We start from the raw sequence: 18,641 nt of genomic DNA, 5'->3' as shown, positions 1-18,641 counted from the left end.
TTAATTGTTTATCTATTACTTATTACTATCAGGGAGGTCTTTATTAGAAAGAAAAGCTGCAAAACCTACAAAATAAAGTTAAAAGTATAAAATTTATGTCCTCATTCATATTTTCCAAAGCCGTCTGGTGGATCAGATTGGAGTCTTGTGCAACCAGACCTCAGGTTTGACACCCAGACACAGGGCTGATATACGATCACTAAACAAGCGAATAGGTGTGTCGTTGAGATTAGCGCAACTGTCGAGCTGAAAGATCTTAATGTTCTGAGTCTACATATCCCCTCTGATTCTCATCTGACTGTTTAGCCTGTGGAAAAGCAATTTATGGCAGCAAGCTGTTCTTCACCGCATCATGATGTACATCGTGATGCTGCGTCACTGTTGACAACATGGTAAAATTCTAGTCGATAGCTGACAGTGACAGGAGTGATCGTGATGAGAATAATTCGTGTGATGGAAAATGAACAAACACAAAATGTTACCGTCAGTATTCAAAGACAACGGGCTGCACGGTTCTAGGTGACATTCACACACAGGCGGCGTAAGTAACCGAGAAAAATGAAATCTTAAAAACTGTGAACGTGTGAAGCTTTTTCATCTAAACTTGGACTCGCTCAGTCACGCTGGCTGAGGTAAATTTAAAACAAACAAGTGAAGAAAAGATAAAACGGTGCCAACAGGTGTCATTTTGTGTGTCTTTATTGTGGACATGACATTACATCTTTTTGAAATGATGTACAAAAGTATAACAGAACTGAGAATGGCTCAGACGAGGTAGAGCTTTCACATCGGCTTGCTGGCTTGAAAACTACACAGTATAAAAACAACCCGGAAAAATCGAATTAAAACAAACACTCCTGTCTGCTTCTGTCCTCTTATCCTGTTTTGAAGTGATAATAAATACAGATATCAACCAAATACATCTGGAATAATAATGTCTTCTAAGGTAAATTAATCATCGAGTTCATAACAAATTTAAAAAAAGAAATATGAATACGGACACAAATAATACAACTTAAGAGGCATGTAAAACAAACCCAACCAAAGAGAAAAAAGAAACACCTGCCAGCCCCTCTGGGAGGGCAAACCATGACTAGCTACTCAACAAATCCTACAGTTTAGCAAATAGACTAAAAACACACTTTTACATCTTTATGAAAAAATAAGCACTGCTGCGCCTAGCATTATCAAACCTCCCTTGAGGAAACGTAGCTAAAAAGCTGTACCACACAGCAGTCACAGAACAAATCATTTTGCATTCATATCTATAGAATCATTCTAACAAAATAAAAGCCCCAAAAAAGAAATGAAAAGAAAAGTGTTAGCCGGCACCGTTAAAAAGACATTCTCAAAGAAACCTTAGCTAGAACTGGACAAAATAAGAATGGTTAAAGCACTAACCTAGTCTAAGTGCACTAGTAATGCCATTTGGTTTCTACCGCTGTATATAAAGGGTTTGGTAAGAGTTTAAGAGATTAGAGATATACACTTTATATTACACTTACTCCTGCTTCATAGTTTTTCTAAGTCACACTTCGGAGTACAAATTCATAGCTGAGGAATTTATCTTAAAGGGACTTCTGTACAACATTGGTATTAGTACTACCCTACCTCAAAGGCTAGAGAATCCATTTCAAGTATTTTCACTAACCACACCTTCAACATACACGTTTGTGCATTATTAGTCCGATTCAAGCACACGATATTGTATGCATAACTAAACAACCCAATGGCATAACAACTGTTTCATCACACATTTGCGTAAAAACTACTGAGGTCTCAAAATAGATGGAAAATACAGTACTCTGTAAGCTCCGTCATCTACAACTGGTGTGAATTTTGAATCAGAGAAACCGACTGCTTTACTCTTCTTCAGAGTCTTGAGCTGCTTCGCTTTACTTCTCCTCTTCCCCTACATGCTGGGCATGGCGTATTCAATCCTGGGGGCTATTTTAAGGGTGAAGGACAAGTAAAACAAACAGCCCTGCTTGACATCAGCCAATAAATGTTAGCATGCTTTCATTACAGGAGGTAGGATAATATAGAAAGCATCGAGACGGAGGCTGTAGTACACGGGAAGTTTAGTCAACCTCTAATACAGTATAAAGAGGTTTGAAATGCACGCGCACACACTCTCACACACACACACACACACACACACACACACACACACACACCTGTGTTAAGGCTGTGACAGCTCTACAATTCAGTGTCTCCACCTTGTGTATTTACTCATGAACTCTCTGATAGGCTGACCTCCTCACCTCTGCCTACTCTTTCTCTGACCCCCTCGAATGCAAAGCGTCATATCACCATTCAAAGAATCAGACTGACAGCCCAGGGGATAGGCTCTGCTTAAATGTTCTGGTAACCTAATCAGCTCTGCATTGTCGGTCCAATAAACACACTGTTACACAGGATGGTGGATACGTTTCATTATGTGCCCACTTTATCTTTAAAATAAAACCATTAAAGGCACAGCTTTAAATCCTAACACGAGAAGATTAACATCACGGTCACATCTGTCCACTAAGAATGGCCGGGGACTTAGTACGAAGACTGGGGACAGGAAGGAACGGCAGGCCCAGTCGTGACTTTGAACATTTGAACAAGTTTAAAAACGGTCACACTACTTTGCAAAGGGAAAAAAAAAGAATGCACTTGCACTGCTGCTTTCTTCGGTTATTAAGGCCCCATCATAGACGTCAAGTTGGTCGCTTGCTGTTACAGTGCATGTACCCGCTGAATAATAGGTGTCAGCCAGTAGCTCAACTACAGCACAAATAGGAGGTGATGTCAAAATCAGATGCAAAGAAATAGCTGTTTTTGTTTTGTTTATTTTTAAGTCTTATCCTTTCAGACATTTGCAAAATCTGTCTGTATAATCTCTGATCTTCTGTGCCGACATATCGTTAAAACAGCGGTAAAATCCAACAGGATGCTGCCTCCAATCCAGGTGTGGCGGCAGCTGCACAACATTCCAGGTTTCAGAAACTTGGAGGCGCATACGGGCAGGAACGAAGGCTTGCTACAGTGGATGCGATGTCAATTTGGCGTCAACTCTGCGTTCGTCAGGTGCCGCTTGACGGCTATAATGGGGCCCTTAGATGGTATTCAGCCTGCCTATGGGTTCTGAATCAACAAGAGGGTAAAAGCTGGAATTAGGGGCCAAATATTCTCCTACTTCCTGGCTGCAGTGTTAATACCAACATGCTTAGTGCATGAGCTATTTACAAGGCTCCTTATCACAGTTTTGCATTTTTGTGTAATGTAGCCCATCGTTACCTATGTTACTTCCATAACATCCTTTATCAGTCTTGCAACTCAAACCATTTCCTCTCAAAAAATATATTTAAAAAACTGAAGTTGACTCATTAAGCAAAAGACTATCATTCAATCGAAAGCATTCAATCGACAGGCGGCCGGTAATTTTGTGTCATTTTTCTGTATGACTGTTTGTTGCCGGTGACGTGGTCATGCAGAGTTGTTGGGCACAAGATGCATTTATTTTTTAAAAATCAAAGCATCATGGTGGATTCCAGATAGAAAACAGACAGCATAAAGGTTCAGCCATTACCGTTTATGTAAGGCAAAAGATTTATGCTTTCTAAATCCAGCATAAGATGACATCATGAAATTTTTAAGAGACAGCGCAGTCAAAAGTTCAGAACTGCTCTTTAGCAATGGAAAAATCTTAGGACGCATCTCTTCCCCCTAACATGATCAGCACCGTATTTTTCTTTGCAATCTGGAGCCGACTTCTTCCTGCCACTTTCTTCCTGCTTTAGTGGAGTCCGCCTCATTTAAAGCCCAAATAGTCTGAGATGGTGACACTCTAATATGAACGAGTTACTGAGGAAAACTCCACTCAGTCCCTTCCTTTTAAATGGACAATAATTGAAGGGCCATAAAAAATGGTATGCTCATTTATATTGCCTTTTTCATGAGCATACATCTCCATTACTGTTCCCTCTCTTTTTTGTCCCTTTCTTATCCTACCTCTCTCCATCTTTCCCTCTCTTTCTAATCACAAGCTCTAGAATGGTCACCGCACTCGCACCATTACACTGTCGACTGAAGGGGAGTGAGTTTAGCACACCTAAACAAGCGCGCGCGCGCACACACACACACACACACACACACACACACACGCACACACACACGCTGACAGAAAGAGGCAAGTCTTCTGAGTCAGAGCCCACAGGAGACAAACTTGCTATGTGCCAGCTGGTTGTCGATGAACCGTAGAGCTTCTTTCTTCTCTTGCTGTGTGTTGATGGTCAGTGTCCTGAGAAATGCACAAAATCTCACGTACAATAAAGCTTAAAAGAACAAAAAAAATAAACAATTTAAAAAAAAAAAAAAAGGTTTGTGGGGGCATCTACAGCAGCCATGCAATGCCACAGTCCTCGATCACAATGCCAGCAGTTGCATCTGAGTTCAGTTTCTCTCCTCATTTACTTTCCTTCTCCTGTAAAGCAGCTGGCAGCAACTTTACTTGTTGGTACCTCCAAAAATGGCAGCAAGAGGCAACTCATCGAATTTTCAGGGCTCCCATGATCAGAAATCATTTAAAGGTCACAAGCCAACCTTCGTGATAAAGAAGACCCAATGAAGCAAAAGACTGAATGTTGGTGAGTCCAGCCTCCCTGCCAAAGAGAAACTTTGCATTTCACTCTTCACTTCTTCTATGGTGAGAGGTGTGCACACCTGACCCACGCAACTTCTTAAAGCAGATTTCCATCAGGTGTCATTTCTATTAAAAAGACTTTTTCTGCTCCGGGCCGTCTTTGTGATTTTGAAATTTTCTAGCACAACTTGAACACGCTTTTTTACAGTAAAAAAAACAACAACAAAAAAACTACAATAACCTTCAATGTAGAAAATTCTACATCATTAAAGGGTGACGGTGAAGAGGAAAGGCTCAAAAAGTGAACTGTTAGTCGTAGGTTCTTGTGTCTAGATCTGTGAATTTCAGGAACGGTGACAGGGCTTTGGGATTGTGTAAGAAGCTGGTCCAGGTTGTGATCAGATCAGCTGAAGGTGTTTACTGTTGCTGTTGTGGGTTTGGTGGGTGTTTGGCAGCCGGTCCTCCTCGCTCCCCCTGGCTCAGTAACAAGCTCCTCCTGTCTTGGTACTGGCTGTTGTCAAAAGGCATATGGTGGACACTCTGGACATGTGTCTTTAAGTTCCCTTTCTGAGAGGCTCGGTATGGGCAGAGTTGGCAACAGAATGGCCTTTCCCCTGAGGAACACACACACAAAGTTGAAAGGTCATATGGCGGCCAGAGGTGACACCGTACACAGAATTTAGAGAGGACAGGGATGTTTAAATATACGAGACAAAAATGATGCAAAGCATAGATGAGGCTTGCTGCAGTGGGAATGGAAAAAGAAGGGGAGGAGGCCAGAGAACACAAGCAAACATAAGCAAAGACACATGGTGGAATCCAGCTAGAAGTACAGCAACACTCTGTAGGTTAAGTGAAGCCTTCATATTTATTTATTTATTTATTTTTAAATCTATTTTCACTTAAAAAGTTCTCTATCCTGACCCAGATGGAGTAACTGTTCCTCGCCCTTTCCTGCCATCTGGAGAAGAGTGCCACACATCCCCCTGTCCAAAGAGTCCCACTTTTGTCTCCATACGTTTCTCTCAATCACCTGGGCCACCCAGCGGCCCCCTACACAAACACACCCCCTCTCAAACACACTCTGTGCGCACCCTATACTCTCGCTTCTAATTAGAATGACCTACAATGGCACAGACACCTCTGAAAAAACAAAAATAAATAAAAATAAGCAACGCACACCTGAGCAAAACAAATGAGCGTGCCATTTAATTGCACCTAATTATCATTTTGATAAATGGAAGAATATCAAAGCGGGAAAACAAATGACTCCCCGTGCCCCTCCCGCACCCCTTCTCCCAGAAGAAGAAACAGGGAAATATAGCTGTTATCATACATCATCAGAAACGCAACGGTGAGAAAAGGAAGGGGGGAGTGGGGGGCTGGTGTAAGACAGAAAGCGAGAGAGATAAAAAACAAAAAAGTATAATTAATCACACCGAACCCCCCCCCCCCTTCAAAACCCCCAAAAACAGCTGCAAAGATGGTGAGGGTGAGACGTGCGGGGGAAGCGAAAACCTCCGCGACACCGTCCTGCGAGGGAAAACATCACTGACAGGACCGGTGCACTAAATTATACTAAAGGTTATCGGCACCGTAAAGCAGCGTCAACACTACATTTAATTGGACCCCTCTGCAGCGTCCGCTCCCATCACTCACAGTGTGTGTGTTAAATCTGAGTTCACATGGGCGTGCTTGATTAATTATGATGGAGGGGCCGCGTGTACAGCCCGGGTCTCTCCGAATGTCACAGCAGAGTAGCTTTAGCCCAATGTTCCCACTGACCCCAATCCTTACTCATCGTTTCTGCAATTTTTAAAGTTTGTTAATTACTTGTGTTCAGTTTCATTTCCACACAATCCTCTTGGTTCTTGTTGTATTTACACCTGCTCATAAACAAAGATGTTATAGTACACTGTATGTGAACGGTGAAAGTAGGAGATACTGTGATGTTGCCCAGTGGTTTGTGGACTGCCTTTTTGAAGTGATTTTTGAGACCCGATACAAGAAGCAATGAGTGGCTTTGACTGTAAATCTGATGGTACTGCAGATGCATTCCCCGCTTTATTGTTTTTTTATTTATTAAAAATAAACTTTAAAAAAAAGTAAATAAATAAAATTTATTAAATAAGTTGTGAAACTAGCAATTCAGACTGTTGAGTCTTCAGAAAAAGACTAACTGGAATCATAAAACAAGTCAGAAATATGGACATTTTCTCACTGAGTTTTATACAATTTCACTACTTTTTTGCAACCACAAGAGTTGCCCTCTGCTGGCCATTAACAGAAATGCATGATTAAGGCATTATCGCATTTTTATATACAGTCTTTGAATAGTTGAGTATATTGGCATTTAAGATTTATTATTTCTATGCAAACCCAAGCTTTTTGCTGTCCTCTTGCCATGCGTATGATCTCAACCTCTTAGTCTCTCGGCAAAAACTGCCATGTTACCGCTGTTAACTCCAGTTAACAGCATCAGTTAGTTTACAGTGTCAGTTAAGATATCAGGATGAATAAAAGCAGTAAAGTTACATCTGCTGACATGATAACAGATGGCTTTTAGTGCTGGAAATTCGTTTATGCTCAAAATACCTGCTAACAGATATTGCTAGGAATGATCATTTTCCTGAATTGTAGCTGCTTGAAGATTTATAAAGTTTGAATTGTAGCAAATGAAGCAATTTTGTACATTAGAATCTACATGCTGTCATTTTGCAATTGCAACATGCTGATGAGCCCATGTGAATGTGTCGAATGTACAGTGAAATTCCGATAAACTGCAAATCCCAAAGCCCGTCTGGCACTGCAGCAAAGCAGCAACTGCCCTTTGAGTTCAAATGCATACATCAAAACACCTAAATTCAATATTTTAGGTGAAAGAAGTGTCAAAGTATGGGTACGGTTAGCCAAAATGCCAGGCAGAGCTATTCACCCTCTACACATGGATGCAGATTTAACTGTATATGTCTGAATGTGTCAGATCAGAGCCTGCACATCCTTTCCAGTGTGATGAGGAAAAGGGGGGATGTGATATTTGTAATGACAATGTGGGGGGGAAAAATGCATCTCATGACAAGTAAAAAGCATGCGCTGTTCTTTAACCAATAATGCTTCTGCCTGATTTAGATAGCTGCGGGGGAATCTACGTTGTAACTTACAATGTAACTGGAAATCCTTTTTAACCCTATGCAGTTCCACATCATTCAGTCATTGCGGGCTCTTCCAATCTCATGTGTAGTTACATTTCTCGGTAAATGCACATCAGGTTACGGCGTAGTTTTCCCATAGACATCTAAATCAGGCGTTAGTTTGAAGTATCCCAGCCTTTTAGTGCAATTGAGCAAACCTCATTGTTTTCAAAGCAAAAGTGAAGCTCGTCAATGAGACAACTGTGAATACACACTCTTACGTGAGGTGTGATCCAGCAGCATGTGAGAATGCCAGGTGTTAATGCCGTGTGCAGAGGGCGCCACATGTGAATGTTAAACATGAACAAAAAAAACCAAAAACAAACACACACATACACACACACACACACACACACACAAAGGCTAGGAAGCTGAGTGACTGACACAGACACACACATGCAGAGGTGAGACAGTAACATTAAGAAACATGCGGGAGCGATGAGCGAGCCCAGTGATTAGCCATTGTGCCACATACTTGTTTGGGAGCTTCAGAAGCGGTGGTGTGAGCGTCAGTACCTCTGTGGAGTCCGTTAAAATCAAACCCAACTGTGGGGGGAGAAGGAGGATTGGGTGGGTGGGGGGGAGAGGAAGAGGAGGAGGAAGGAAGGGGGAGGGAGGATTTGGTTAAACGCTCTACCAGATCCACACAAGCATTTTTTTTTTTTTTTTTTGGTCTACCACCACGCAAACAAAAAGCATTTTGACACCAGCACCCTTGTTAATAGAGGGGAGCTGGCAGTGATGATGGTGGTGATGATGATGATGATGATGATGATGATGATGATGATGATGACGACGACGACGATGGTGGTGGTGATGATGGTGATGGAATCTGGTGGAGGCGAGTCGGTGATTTAATATGACGCATGTTAATAGAGGCCTCGGGGTGGCTGGCCTTTTCTGTGCGTGTGCACGTCCATGCTGAAGACAACTGTCGGTGACAACATTAATTACAGCCCCTGTGAGTGTTTACAGAGCCTGTGCATGGGCGTGTGTGTGTGTGTGTGTGTGTGTGTGTGTGTGTGTGTGTGTGTGTGTGTGTGTGTGTTTACAATAGAGCTTGGAGGGAAGCTGAGCTCTGCATCACTTACCATTTGGCCTCTGTCACTTAGAATCACTGGCTGTGCCACATATCATTCACACTCTCTATAAAGAAGCTACTTATCTCACTGTCTACTGTGATCACCGCTGGCCCGGCTGATGGACATGACAGGACAGGAGAGGGAAAGGAGAAGAAGAAGAGGAGGAGGAGGAGGAGGAGGCAGGAAATCAGGCAGCCAAGGAGAAGAGAGTATGCGAGGACAAAAAATAAAAGTGAAAATTAAAAAGAAAGAGAGGAAGGGAGAAGGAGGAGAGGGAAAGAATGTGAGGAAGAAACAAGAGAGAAAAGGGAAGAAAAGAACCAGAAATCAAAGAGGGGGGAGGAGAGTGGGGGAGTCTATGGATAAAGGAAAAGCAGGGATAGGGAGAAAGGCAAAATGAGACAGACGGAGGAGATAAAAAGACCGCAAAGGTGACAAGATGTGGAGACAAAAAGGAAAATAACTGAAGTGAGAAAGAAGACAAAGGATCTAGGAAAGGAAATGAAAGGGAAAGAAAGGAGGGGAATGAAAAGCAGAGGGAATAAGTGAAAGTAGAGGAAGAGCCGGAGTGTCTGAATCAAGCTGTTTAGTGAATGGCACTGGGATGCATGCAAATGGATTCGTAAGGCTGGCGTGGACAAATGCTGTTCTGCTTCATTAGAATGCACAATTCCATCTCTCTAATTGACATGTAATTAATAATGTATACAATTTGTCACAGGTCAGTATCCGGAGCAAATCATGTTTCAGTTTAAAAAATAGAGACAGCTGCCCAGCCCAGGGCGGGGAAGGACTCACAGACCGGTTGTCACACTCAACTGAACAAAAAGATCTGTTTTGATTTATTTGCAGAATGCCAGGACGGAGCGGACGTACAGGGAGCCCGATGATGAAATATTGTTGAGAATGTGAATCCCTGTGCATATATCCTCTATATCTCATGTCGGCGTTGCTGGGTGGATAGATCTGTGTGCGCACAGGTGGTACAGGAATGAGTGACTGGTGAGAGAAACTAGAAACTGGGAACATCTAATACTGCAGGAATAGCAAGTAGCTAAATAAAGTTGTACATGTTAAAGTAGAGCTCTGGACTTCCTTCCCTTGTTTCCCCCCCTTATTTCATATCTTTTGCATTTTGGGTAATTTAATGGTTTCTGTGACTGATGTTTTTGCACCTTGACTACTACACCATTTATCCTCTTTGAGTTGCTCTGTATAACTTTAGAAAGTCATAGCAGAGAACTTTTCAAACAATAATCTTTGGTTTAGGGTTTGGAGATCCAGAGCTTTATTTGATATCTTAAAAAGAATTAATATTTCTAACTGTGCTCAGTGGTTTAAATGATATTACATTTGTTATAAGCTTGGTTTTTTTTATTTTAGAGAAAACAATCACATTTTCTGTTTACTTGTGTATAAAAAAAAATGGTGCTCATGTCGTAATGTGACAAACATTCAGCAGAATAATGTATTGTATATTTTGCTTGCTGCAGTCCAGGGTTGTCACGATACTAGATTTTGACACTCAGTACTGACATAGAAAACTACAGAAACAAAATGGTGTGTATCTGTGATGAATATTTTAAGACTGTAATGCAAAAAAGCACCAAAAAAAAAAGACAATATGTTTTGGAACCACTGCTAATCACATAAATTTGGTACTGTAGGCTGTCACTGCTTCTCTAGTTTCTGGCAGAACTTTATCAGCTTCAGTCTGGGATTTTAAGACTTTTTAGACACAAATAATTGTGTTATCCTGTCACTATCTACTAATATTACAGACAGGCAGGAGTGATAACATTTTTTGCCTAACTCACACATTAATATTATCATTTTATCATCAGCCATAGGCCCCAGCCGCTGCCTTAACGAGAACCCAACAGACGGCTAATGCTGCTGTTGGGTTATTGCTAATAGGTAACGTTAAGGTGTGCTCTGGCCAGATTAATATTTAGTATAAATGTTTTAGTACTTCAGTGTTGTTAAAATGAGAGCTTCACTGTTGTTTAGCATTGTGAATGCCAATTATTCCAAACACTAGTGAAGTTGTGTCAATTTGAGGAGGCGAAGATGGCCGCGTTGGTGTCAATACTGGTGCAAATAAGCATCTAATCTGTCATTTTTACTATCAATTAGCACATTTGCAGCCCTACTGCAGTCACAGGATTTCACTATACTTAGTTCATATGAGTGGCCTTACATTTTGTCACAGTCAAATGTGCATTTGTTAGATTTTTTTTTTTTCATTGTTTAAATTTTTTTGTGACAAACAAAGGTTGTGAAATCCACCTCAAAAAAGTGAGAGTGAAGACGATTTTAACCCAAGGCTTAGACACTTCTACATTAGATCCAGCACGTGTGTGACAAATATGTACTTGCTTCTGTTTGGGGTTTTTTTTTTTTTTTCCCCAGTGCGTAATGGCTGTATTTACCTGTATGGGATCTCATATGAGTTCGCAGGTGGCTGGGTTGGCTGAAACTCTTCCCACACTCATTGCAGAAATACTGTCCCTGCCGCATGAGAGACCTCAGCATCCCTGCGCACACAAACACGTGAGGGAGGAAACACAGGATTAAATGGTGGCTCTGCAAATTCCAGAGGTCAAAACCACTGCAAGCCATTCTGGATTTAGAGGAGGCCAAATGCAATGAATTTGAACTTTTGATTCTTAGAACAGAGATAAAACAACAACAACACCAATTTATATTATATGTGTGTGTGTGTGTGTGTGTGTGTGTGTGTGTGTGTGTGTGTGTGTGTGTGTGTGTGTGTGTGTGTGTGTGTGTAAGAAAATGGACTATTAGGGGACAAAGAATACTCTGAGTTTGCATAGGCTTTACATTTAGGATTTTTCTTTTAATAAAATGGGTCAAGAGTGAACATCAGAGTCATATTATTTCAAACAGGAAGACATTTTCACGTGGCAGTTTTTCCACAGCTTGTCTAAAGACGTAAAGGTCGGATTCAGGCAGAAAGTGAGTGGGTGTACATAAAGCGCAGAGCCTGGCTGGAGCGGTGGAGGTAGGTAGCATCAGTAGTGGACTCGCGCAGGCATCATTAGTATGTCTAATGTGTCATTATGAGCGGCTAGCTCCAGGGGCTGGACTGCAGCTGTCACACAGCATCATCTCAGAGGCTGACAGCCAGACACACAAAGCGTGCACACACACCGCATAAATTACAGGCAATTAAAACGCCCCGGCTGTGATGTGCCCGCTCCGCTGCCCGTGTGTCACATGTCAGGTATGTGTGTGTGTGCGCATGTGTGTGTTGGCATGTGTATGAGTTATAAGAGTTGTATATATGCGCGCTTGGGCCAAGGGAGGAAAGTGAAGCACGGGCTGTGGCACACACTGGCATCATTTAGACACACACATAATAATGCAACAACTGCGACATTACATGCATCGCTCACCTTTACATGTTCATGTCCTTAAAACGCGAAAAGAAATCAACTTGTTGATAACACACGCTCAAAGCTCGTAAGTCAGTTTTCCTTGATGGCACATGACTAAACGGACACTCCCTGGCTTCAGCCTTTTTGTTACGTCCTGCTTTTACGCAGTTATTTTCAATAACTAAACATTTAGACAAAAACCATCAATTTGCCATGCCAGCTTAATGCGGGTCAACAGGACGAACTTGTAAATTTTATACTGCCGGAAAAGAACCGATTAACTTTGACGTCACAAATCACAAAGTTCACTATGCTACTTTAGCACACATCCTGCGAGAAGAATCTGTGAAACTTTTAGGTAAACAAAATTAAACAGAGAACTCACCGACGCCTTTAACGCTACATGGATTTTACTTTAAAATTGATTTACAACAAAAGGAAAGCGCGGGAAAATCAATCAACTTTTATCTCGCCACATCTAATGAGAGCTCTAAAGCTATAACGAGGCAGTATAAGAAAAACGCCACCGGGAAATTAATTGTTAAGGGGACAAGAAGCCCGCCTGTGCTTTGTAAACCAGATGGAATGCATACTAAAAAGTGGTTAAAAAGAGCAGGAATTCACCATAAAACCCGCTCTGTGTTCATAATTTCGACAGCTATGCAGCAAAGACACGTCACTCGTGCCGGATTTTTCTTTTCCCCCCTGCGTTGCATGTAAATGCAGGGGCAGCACGAGGACGAGAGACATTTAAGGATGGTCTACTTAATGACAACACACATGCGTGCTTGCCTCGGACCTCTCTCGTTGACAAAAAAGAGGCCCGGAGATTTAGGGGTGCTTTCACTGAGGACGCATAAACACCATAAGCTTAAGGCCTGGCATATACCTGGGAAGTGCCCATAACTCTGGTACATTTGTGTATGTGTGTAGGCAGAGAGGGAGGGATGTGGGGGGGGCAGCTGCGGGAACAAGGAGGACAGGGATGCGGAAGAGGTGACAGAGAGTGTCTCTGGCAGCCCGACTGCTGGCCTATGGATACTCTACTTCTACTCTGGGCCGCCAGCCCTTCTCACTGACGCACTAATGAAAGACAAGACAGAGCTGGACGGAAAACACAAGCAGACACGCGCACACTCGTGCACATATTACAGAGAGAAAGGGAGAAAGACTCAGTTGCTCAAAAAAGGTCACTTTATCGCATGTGACTCAAAGGGCTAAGGCAGATCGTGACGATATGCGCCTGGACGGGTGACAGCGATGTCATGCGTCTGCTCTGGGGCTGTTGTCTTTGACCCCTGGCTCCACACAGCCCCACTTGACCTCAGAGACACAACTGAAAATGGGCAAATAATACGGATGTTCGGTAATGACCATTTCCAAAGCAGCTGGTGGGGTAATTATTCTGTCTCATCTCTCTCTTTGCCTCTTCTGTTCCCTCTCTCTGTTTTTCCTCCCTCCATTCGCATCTGTGCGAGTCTCTCGTCAGGCAGAGCCGTGACCTAAACAGTTTGTGACAGCTTTCTGGGAGAGTGGAGCTGGAGAGTAGGCATGCCTCGCAGACCTGAGAGTAGCAAAGGTTCTCTCACGTCTTTCACGATTACAAAAAAATAAATAAATAGAGGCTACACACACACACAAACACACGTTCCTTTTGCATCTAAAAATTTCAGGCACATATGGACACACATGCTGCCTCAGATAAAGACTTTCATTATGCCTCACAAACATGCGAGCACACGTGTGCGCTCGTTTAATGGATCCCATCGTTATTAAAAACCTCATCAGACTGTGTGTGTGTTTGCCTGTCGATCACTTTCTCCCAGATGGAGTGCCAAGTGTGTGAGATAAAGAGAAATATGTGTGCCTGCTCTACAAGTTTGGATGTTTGAGGCTGCTGGTGTCTTTTTCTTCGATAGCTTGTCAGGTTTAATCACTTCTAATCATATCAGCTGAAAAAGTTGCTCAGACACTGGAAAATACTCTTCTACATACTCCTGACATTTGGCAAAGCCAAGGCCCTCTGGGCATTTTGGATGTGAGCTTATGATGAGGGACTTTCTGCAGTGCAGCTTTTTTCCAATGTTTGGCATTATAAAAACACAATAAAACAGAACTTGGACTACGCCACTGCTAATTTTCACAAACAAAAGTAAATCAGCCATAAAAATAAATAAATTGATGCCTACCAGTAGGATCCATGAGGGCATTGGCTGCACCCCAGCGGTGGTACATGGTAGCAAATTCATGAGGGCTGTAGTTTTTGAGGAAGCCGAGGACGTCACTTGGCGTCTCTGGTGTCTCGGTAATTGGCTCCTGCTTTACCTCCCTGCGAGCCTCTGAAGGTAATGAAGAAGAGGATGAGGAGGGACAGGAGGAATTCTGAAAAGCGCCACCCTTCGCCTGCGAGGCACCAAAGTTGGGTCCTGCAGTTGAACTATGGGTAATGGTGCTGGGCCTCGTAGCGTTAGCCCGAACCTGGCTGTGAGGATTAGGAAGCTGCTGATGAGGGGTGCCCCTAGCTCGACTGTACTCTGCTAGGCCGTGTTTGCTAGACAGCATGAAACCCAGTCCCTCTTGGGGCAACAAGTAGCGGTCAGCTCTGGAAGATGTAGTGGAGCCGGCAGTTGGGGCTGAGGGGCGTGAAGGGGTGCCAGTGTTCTTCTCCAAGGAGCTGGAGGATGACAGCGAGCTTCCCCGTGGGTACACTTCCACTTTGGGTCTGAAGCGTGACTGATGAGTGTGGTCCTCCGTGGGTCTGATGTTGCTGCTGCCTGGCCGTGCTGGGACTCTCCCAGCTTGGGTGCCCAAGCTAGAAGAGGGGCCCCTTGAGGAAGAGGCACAGGGAGCAAAAGATGATGATGGTGTGGCTGAATAACTGGCTGGCTTGCTCTTTTTTAGAGCCTCGCTAGAGCACGCTGGAGGCCGTGTGCGCTGGGTGCGCATCAGCGAAGGGAGAGGCTGACACTCCTTCCCTTCCAGGAAAGGTGGAGGTCCTGTGCGTCTCCTAGAGGATAACGAACTGTCCTTGGAGCCTTTTGAGTTGGTTTTAAGAGCCCATTTAGGAGCCAGATTGGAACTATTGCCATTAATGCGGTGAGCCACAGTCTGGTGCATCCAGAGCACCTCGGGGTAGCGGGTGGAGTGAGAGCAGAAGGAGCACTTGTGGCTAGGGAGGCTTTTCTTGTCCAAGGCTAAAGAGGCTATACCCCTGATGCCCTCAGCCCTGACACATAGATCCAAAGGTGCTACGCTGGGATCGAGTGCAGTGGACTGAGCTGAACGGTAGCCAGGAGGGGATGTAGAGTTGTTTACTCCATGAAGAAGCGCTTTCTTAAGTTTGATATTACTGCTGGGAGTTCCTCTGTCCGAGCTGGGACTGGGAATGGTGCTGGATCTATCTTTAGAGGCAGGTGGATGTTGGACACGGACATGAGTTAAATAGGCCTGTGAATCTGTGGCGACAAAGTCACACATGCTGCAGATGTAAGGCTTCTCATCTGTAGGGAAAAGCAACAACAACAAAAAGGTCAGTGGCTACAAAGGATGTCATGTTGATTATAGTTTAATACACTTAATAGTTAACCCAGGGATCATTTCTTTCACATTCATGTTGGTTCGACTAGATGTAGTTTTAGTAAATGTCCACCAGGCTGCAGCATTGATCAGTCTTTCCAAAACCTCTCTTTTTATTTTATGCATACTAAAATAAAACAATTATATCTACTAATGCAAGAATATACAGAATAGCAGAAAACAAAACAAAATTACATTTTAACATTTAATATTTGAATATTATTTCAGAGAGATGGAAATAGTTACAACATAGCATCGAACATTGCCATAGAGTTCAATAAACTCCTTATTGACATATAAACAAATGAGGAGTGTTACAGGGCTGTAAAACTGGTTTATTTACTGGCACGCTCTTATGCTGGCACTGCTTTACATTGCATGTGTTAAATGTACTGAGCCAATGCTGCTAAGCCATGCAGGTGCAATTCTATAAACTCCCCACAAGGTGGCAGTTGACAGGTTTCTAACAGTGAATGTGATTGTTATGACTGGATTTCCCTAAGTGTCCAAATTTTCAACAGGAACAGAGATCATTAATAATGATGGTAAAATGGTAAATGGTAAATGGCCTGTATTTATATAGCGCTTTACTAGTCCCTAAGGACCCCAAAGCGCTTTACATATCCAGTCATCCACCCATTCACGCACACATTCACACACTGGTGATGGCAAGCTACATTGTAGCCACAGCCACCCTGGGGCGCGCTGACAGAGGCGATGATATCAAACTGAATGGAAACACTAGTAATAGATGTAGAATGAGTAGCAATATTTGGTTTTAAATAAAAATATATATATGTGAGGAAGAACAATCCTAAAGTTAGACTTTTTCAGTATGAAAGACTGCCAGAGGCAGGGTAATCGCACATGCAGACTCATATGTATGATAAAATACATCAGATACTCTAAGTAGCACATTATTGTATTCTCCATAATCCTTCCTCTTTTTTTTTACAGCACCAGCAATCTGCCATCTGTTTTTCCATTTGGCTTCCTGTTGGCAACGTTGGCCAGCGCTCACAGCCCAGGACCCCGCCAAAGGTAAAGCGTGGCACAGGGTAGACTACCAGTTAGAGTGGAACAACTGATGTTTTCTGGTTACCAAACCAGTACTTTTATTATTCAGTTAATAACCAGTGGTGTGGGGCCATCATATAAAGGGTGGAGTACACAACATATGTGTATTAGTAAACACAAATAGTGTGGTGGCTCGAAAGGAGCGTCCTCTCAGCCTGCATGGCCCCTCACTGGAAAGTGACGCTATAAATAACCAATCCCTCAAACATCAGGCTGCTTGGCTGGCTCAGTGGTAAGGAGAGTGGATGAGTGACAGTGGAAGTGTCACAGGAGGTAACCTTAGAGATTAGAAGAGTCAGCAGGCAGACGAGGAAGAAAGGTAACGAGGAAAAGGATGGATGGCCAGATAAATAAAATCTTTTGCTGCTTGAGAATAAAACACATTAGTTAATCGTTGAATCCTAAATACGTTTTCATCGCTAACTGTTAATTTAATGTTTCAACAGACTGATCCTGACACCCTCTGTGTATAAAATCCAACCTGACCTCAGTGACAGTGATCTCTGATGAAGAGACGTTATCTAAGCTAGATAGCACTGCTCGGATATTGGAACGGTGGATTCAGCGGTGTTTGCTACCTTCATTTTACCTTTGACCTTCCCTCGATGAAGCAATGTGCACACTAAACTGTAATTTTGCATCACTGTTGTACACACGTAAAAATATTTTTTAAATGTTTAAAAGAGATTTTAGGCATTTCTAGTATAACTAACACAATCTCACACAGTCAAGCGCAGTCTCAGATTGTTCTTTTTAGAGAGTGAATTCCTCACAGTGCTGCACAACTATAAAAAAAAACAAAAAAAAAACAGTCCGAGCCTGCCTTCAATGACTTTTTGATGTTCCCAGTAAAGCTAATAATTTGTTATTATATAATAAACAATACCAGTGTGTTAAGGGAAGCAAGCAAACATGTGTTCATGGCTAAGACACAAATCAGAGAGAGAAAAAAAAAATCATATTCACACACATATAAGCAGGAGGGAGGTGAGGGGAGTTTCCTGAGACAGGAAGACCTGAAATAGCGCACAGCTCGATCAGGCCTGAAGAAATGCTGCTGCTATTTTTGCATTTCTGTACTAGCAGGGAGGAAAAGAAACAATCACAACAATTCTATGCTATCCGCCGTCCCGTAGCTGTGCAGACAGAAATCTGAAGTTTGAAAGATAAACAGCAGAGAGCTGTAACGCAGGAATTCCTCCTTTAGCATTTTTAACCCATGATTATGGGTGTCCTTTCTTCTTCTTCTCCTTTTTTCCCCCCCTTTGCTTAGCAGTGTTTATTGGTTGTGGAGGTGAAAAAAATGATAGGCATTCCAAAAATGTCCTCTGCTCTGTTGACATGCCGCTGAAAGGCACAAACTCTCATTTAACTGCTAACCGTTCATTGTTCTGCATTACATAATAATGGCACTGTTGTAAACTGACTTTCCGGCAACTGTTAAAGTTTATTGACCATATATAATGGCATCTAAGAGCGGCACTCTGTTTTTATAGAGTGCCGTGCACAAATATGTAACTTGGACATTTTGCCACATGGTGGCTCTACTTCCCACTCTATAAAGGCTGATGAGCTGAGAAGCTGCAGCTTCACAAAGCACATTTCATCAGCAGATATTTACTGCAAGGCTTTAAAAGCACTACAATCACTCCTGAGCCTAAAATCCTTCAAGATATGGTTCTACACT

General features: G+C 42.7%; 1 protein-coding gene across 5 annotated transcripts in view; it reads right to left on the bottom strand.

Annotated features, from left to right (window-relative positions):
• Positions 1 to 683: 683 nt before the first annotated feature.
• LOC146563675 (zinc finger protein 516-like) overlaps positions 684 to 18,641 on the bottom strand; it is a 49,991-nt gene continuing 32,033 nt past the window's right edge. For 3 of the 5 annotated variants that reach the window (XM_085290916.1, XM_085290917.1, XM_085290915.1), the window contains exons 3-5: positions 14,491 to 15,801; positions 11,336 to 11,440; positions 684 to 5,244 (exon numbers count right to left, since the gene is read on the bottom strand). In XM_085290916.1, the coding sequence (XP_085147042.1) occupies positions 5,048 to 5,244; positions 11,336 to 11,440; positions 14,491 to 15,801 (1,613 nt within the window). In that variant the 3' untranslated portion in view covers positions 684 to 5,047. Of the gene's footprint in view, positions 5,245 to 8,296; positions 8,368 to 8,453; positions 8,753 to 11,335; positions 11,441 to 14,490; positions 15,802 to 18,641 lie in introns of those variants that run through there. The other 2 variants (XM_085290918.1, XM_085290919.1) reach the window with 2 other exon arrangements.

The sequence above is a fragment of the Mchenga conophoros genome, linkage group LG11 (genome assembly GCF_057382185.1).
Source record: "Mchenga conophoros isolate Kocher_MC1m ecotype Shallow Benthic linkage group LG11, M_conophoros_male_GT1.1, whole genome shotgun sequence".
NCBI classification, from domain to species: Eukaryota; Metazoa; Chordata; class Actinopteri; order Cichliformes; family Cichlidae; genus Mchenga; species Mchenga conophoros.
The sequence above is the reverse complement of the archived record's forward strand: the minus strand, read 5'-3'. Positions and strand labels throughout refer to the sequence as shown.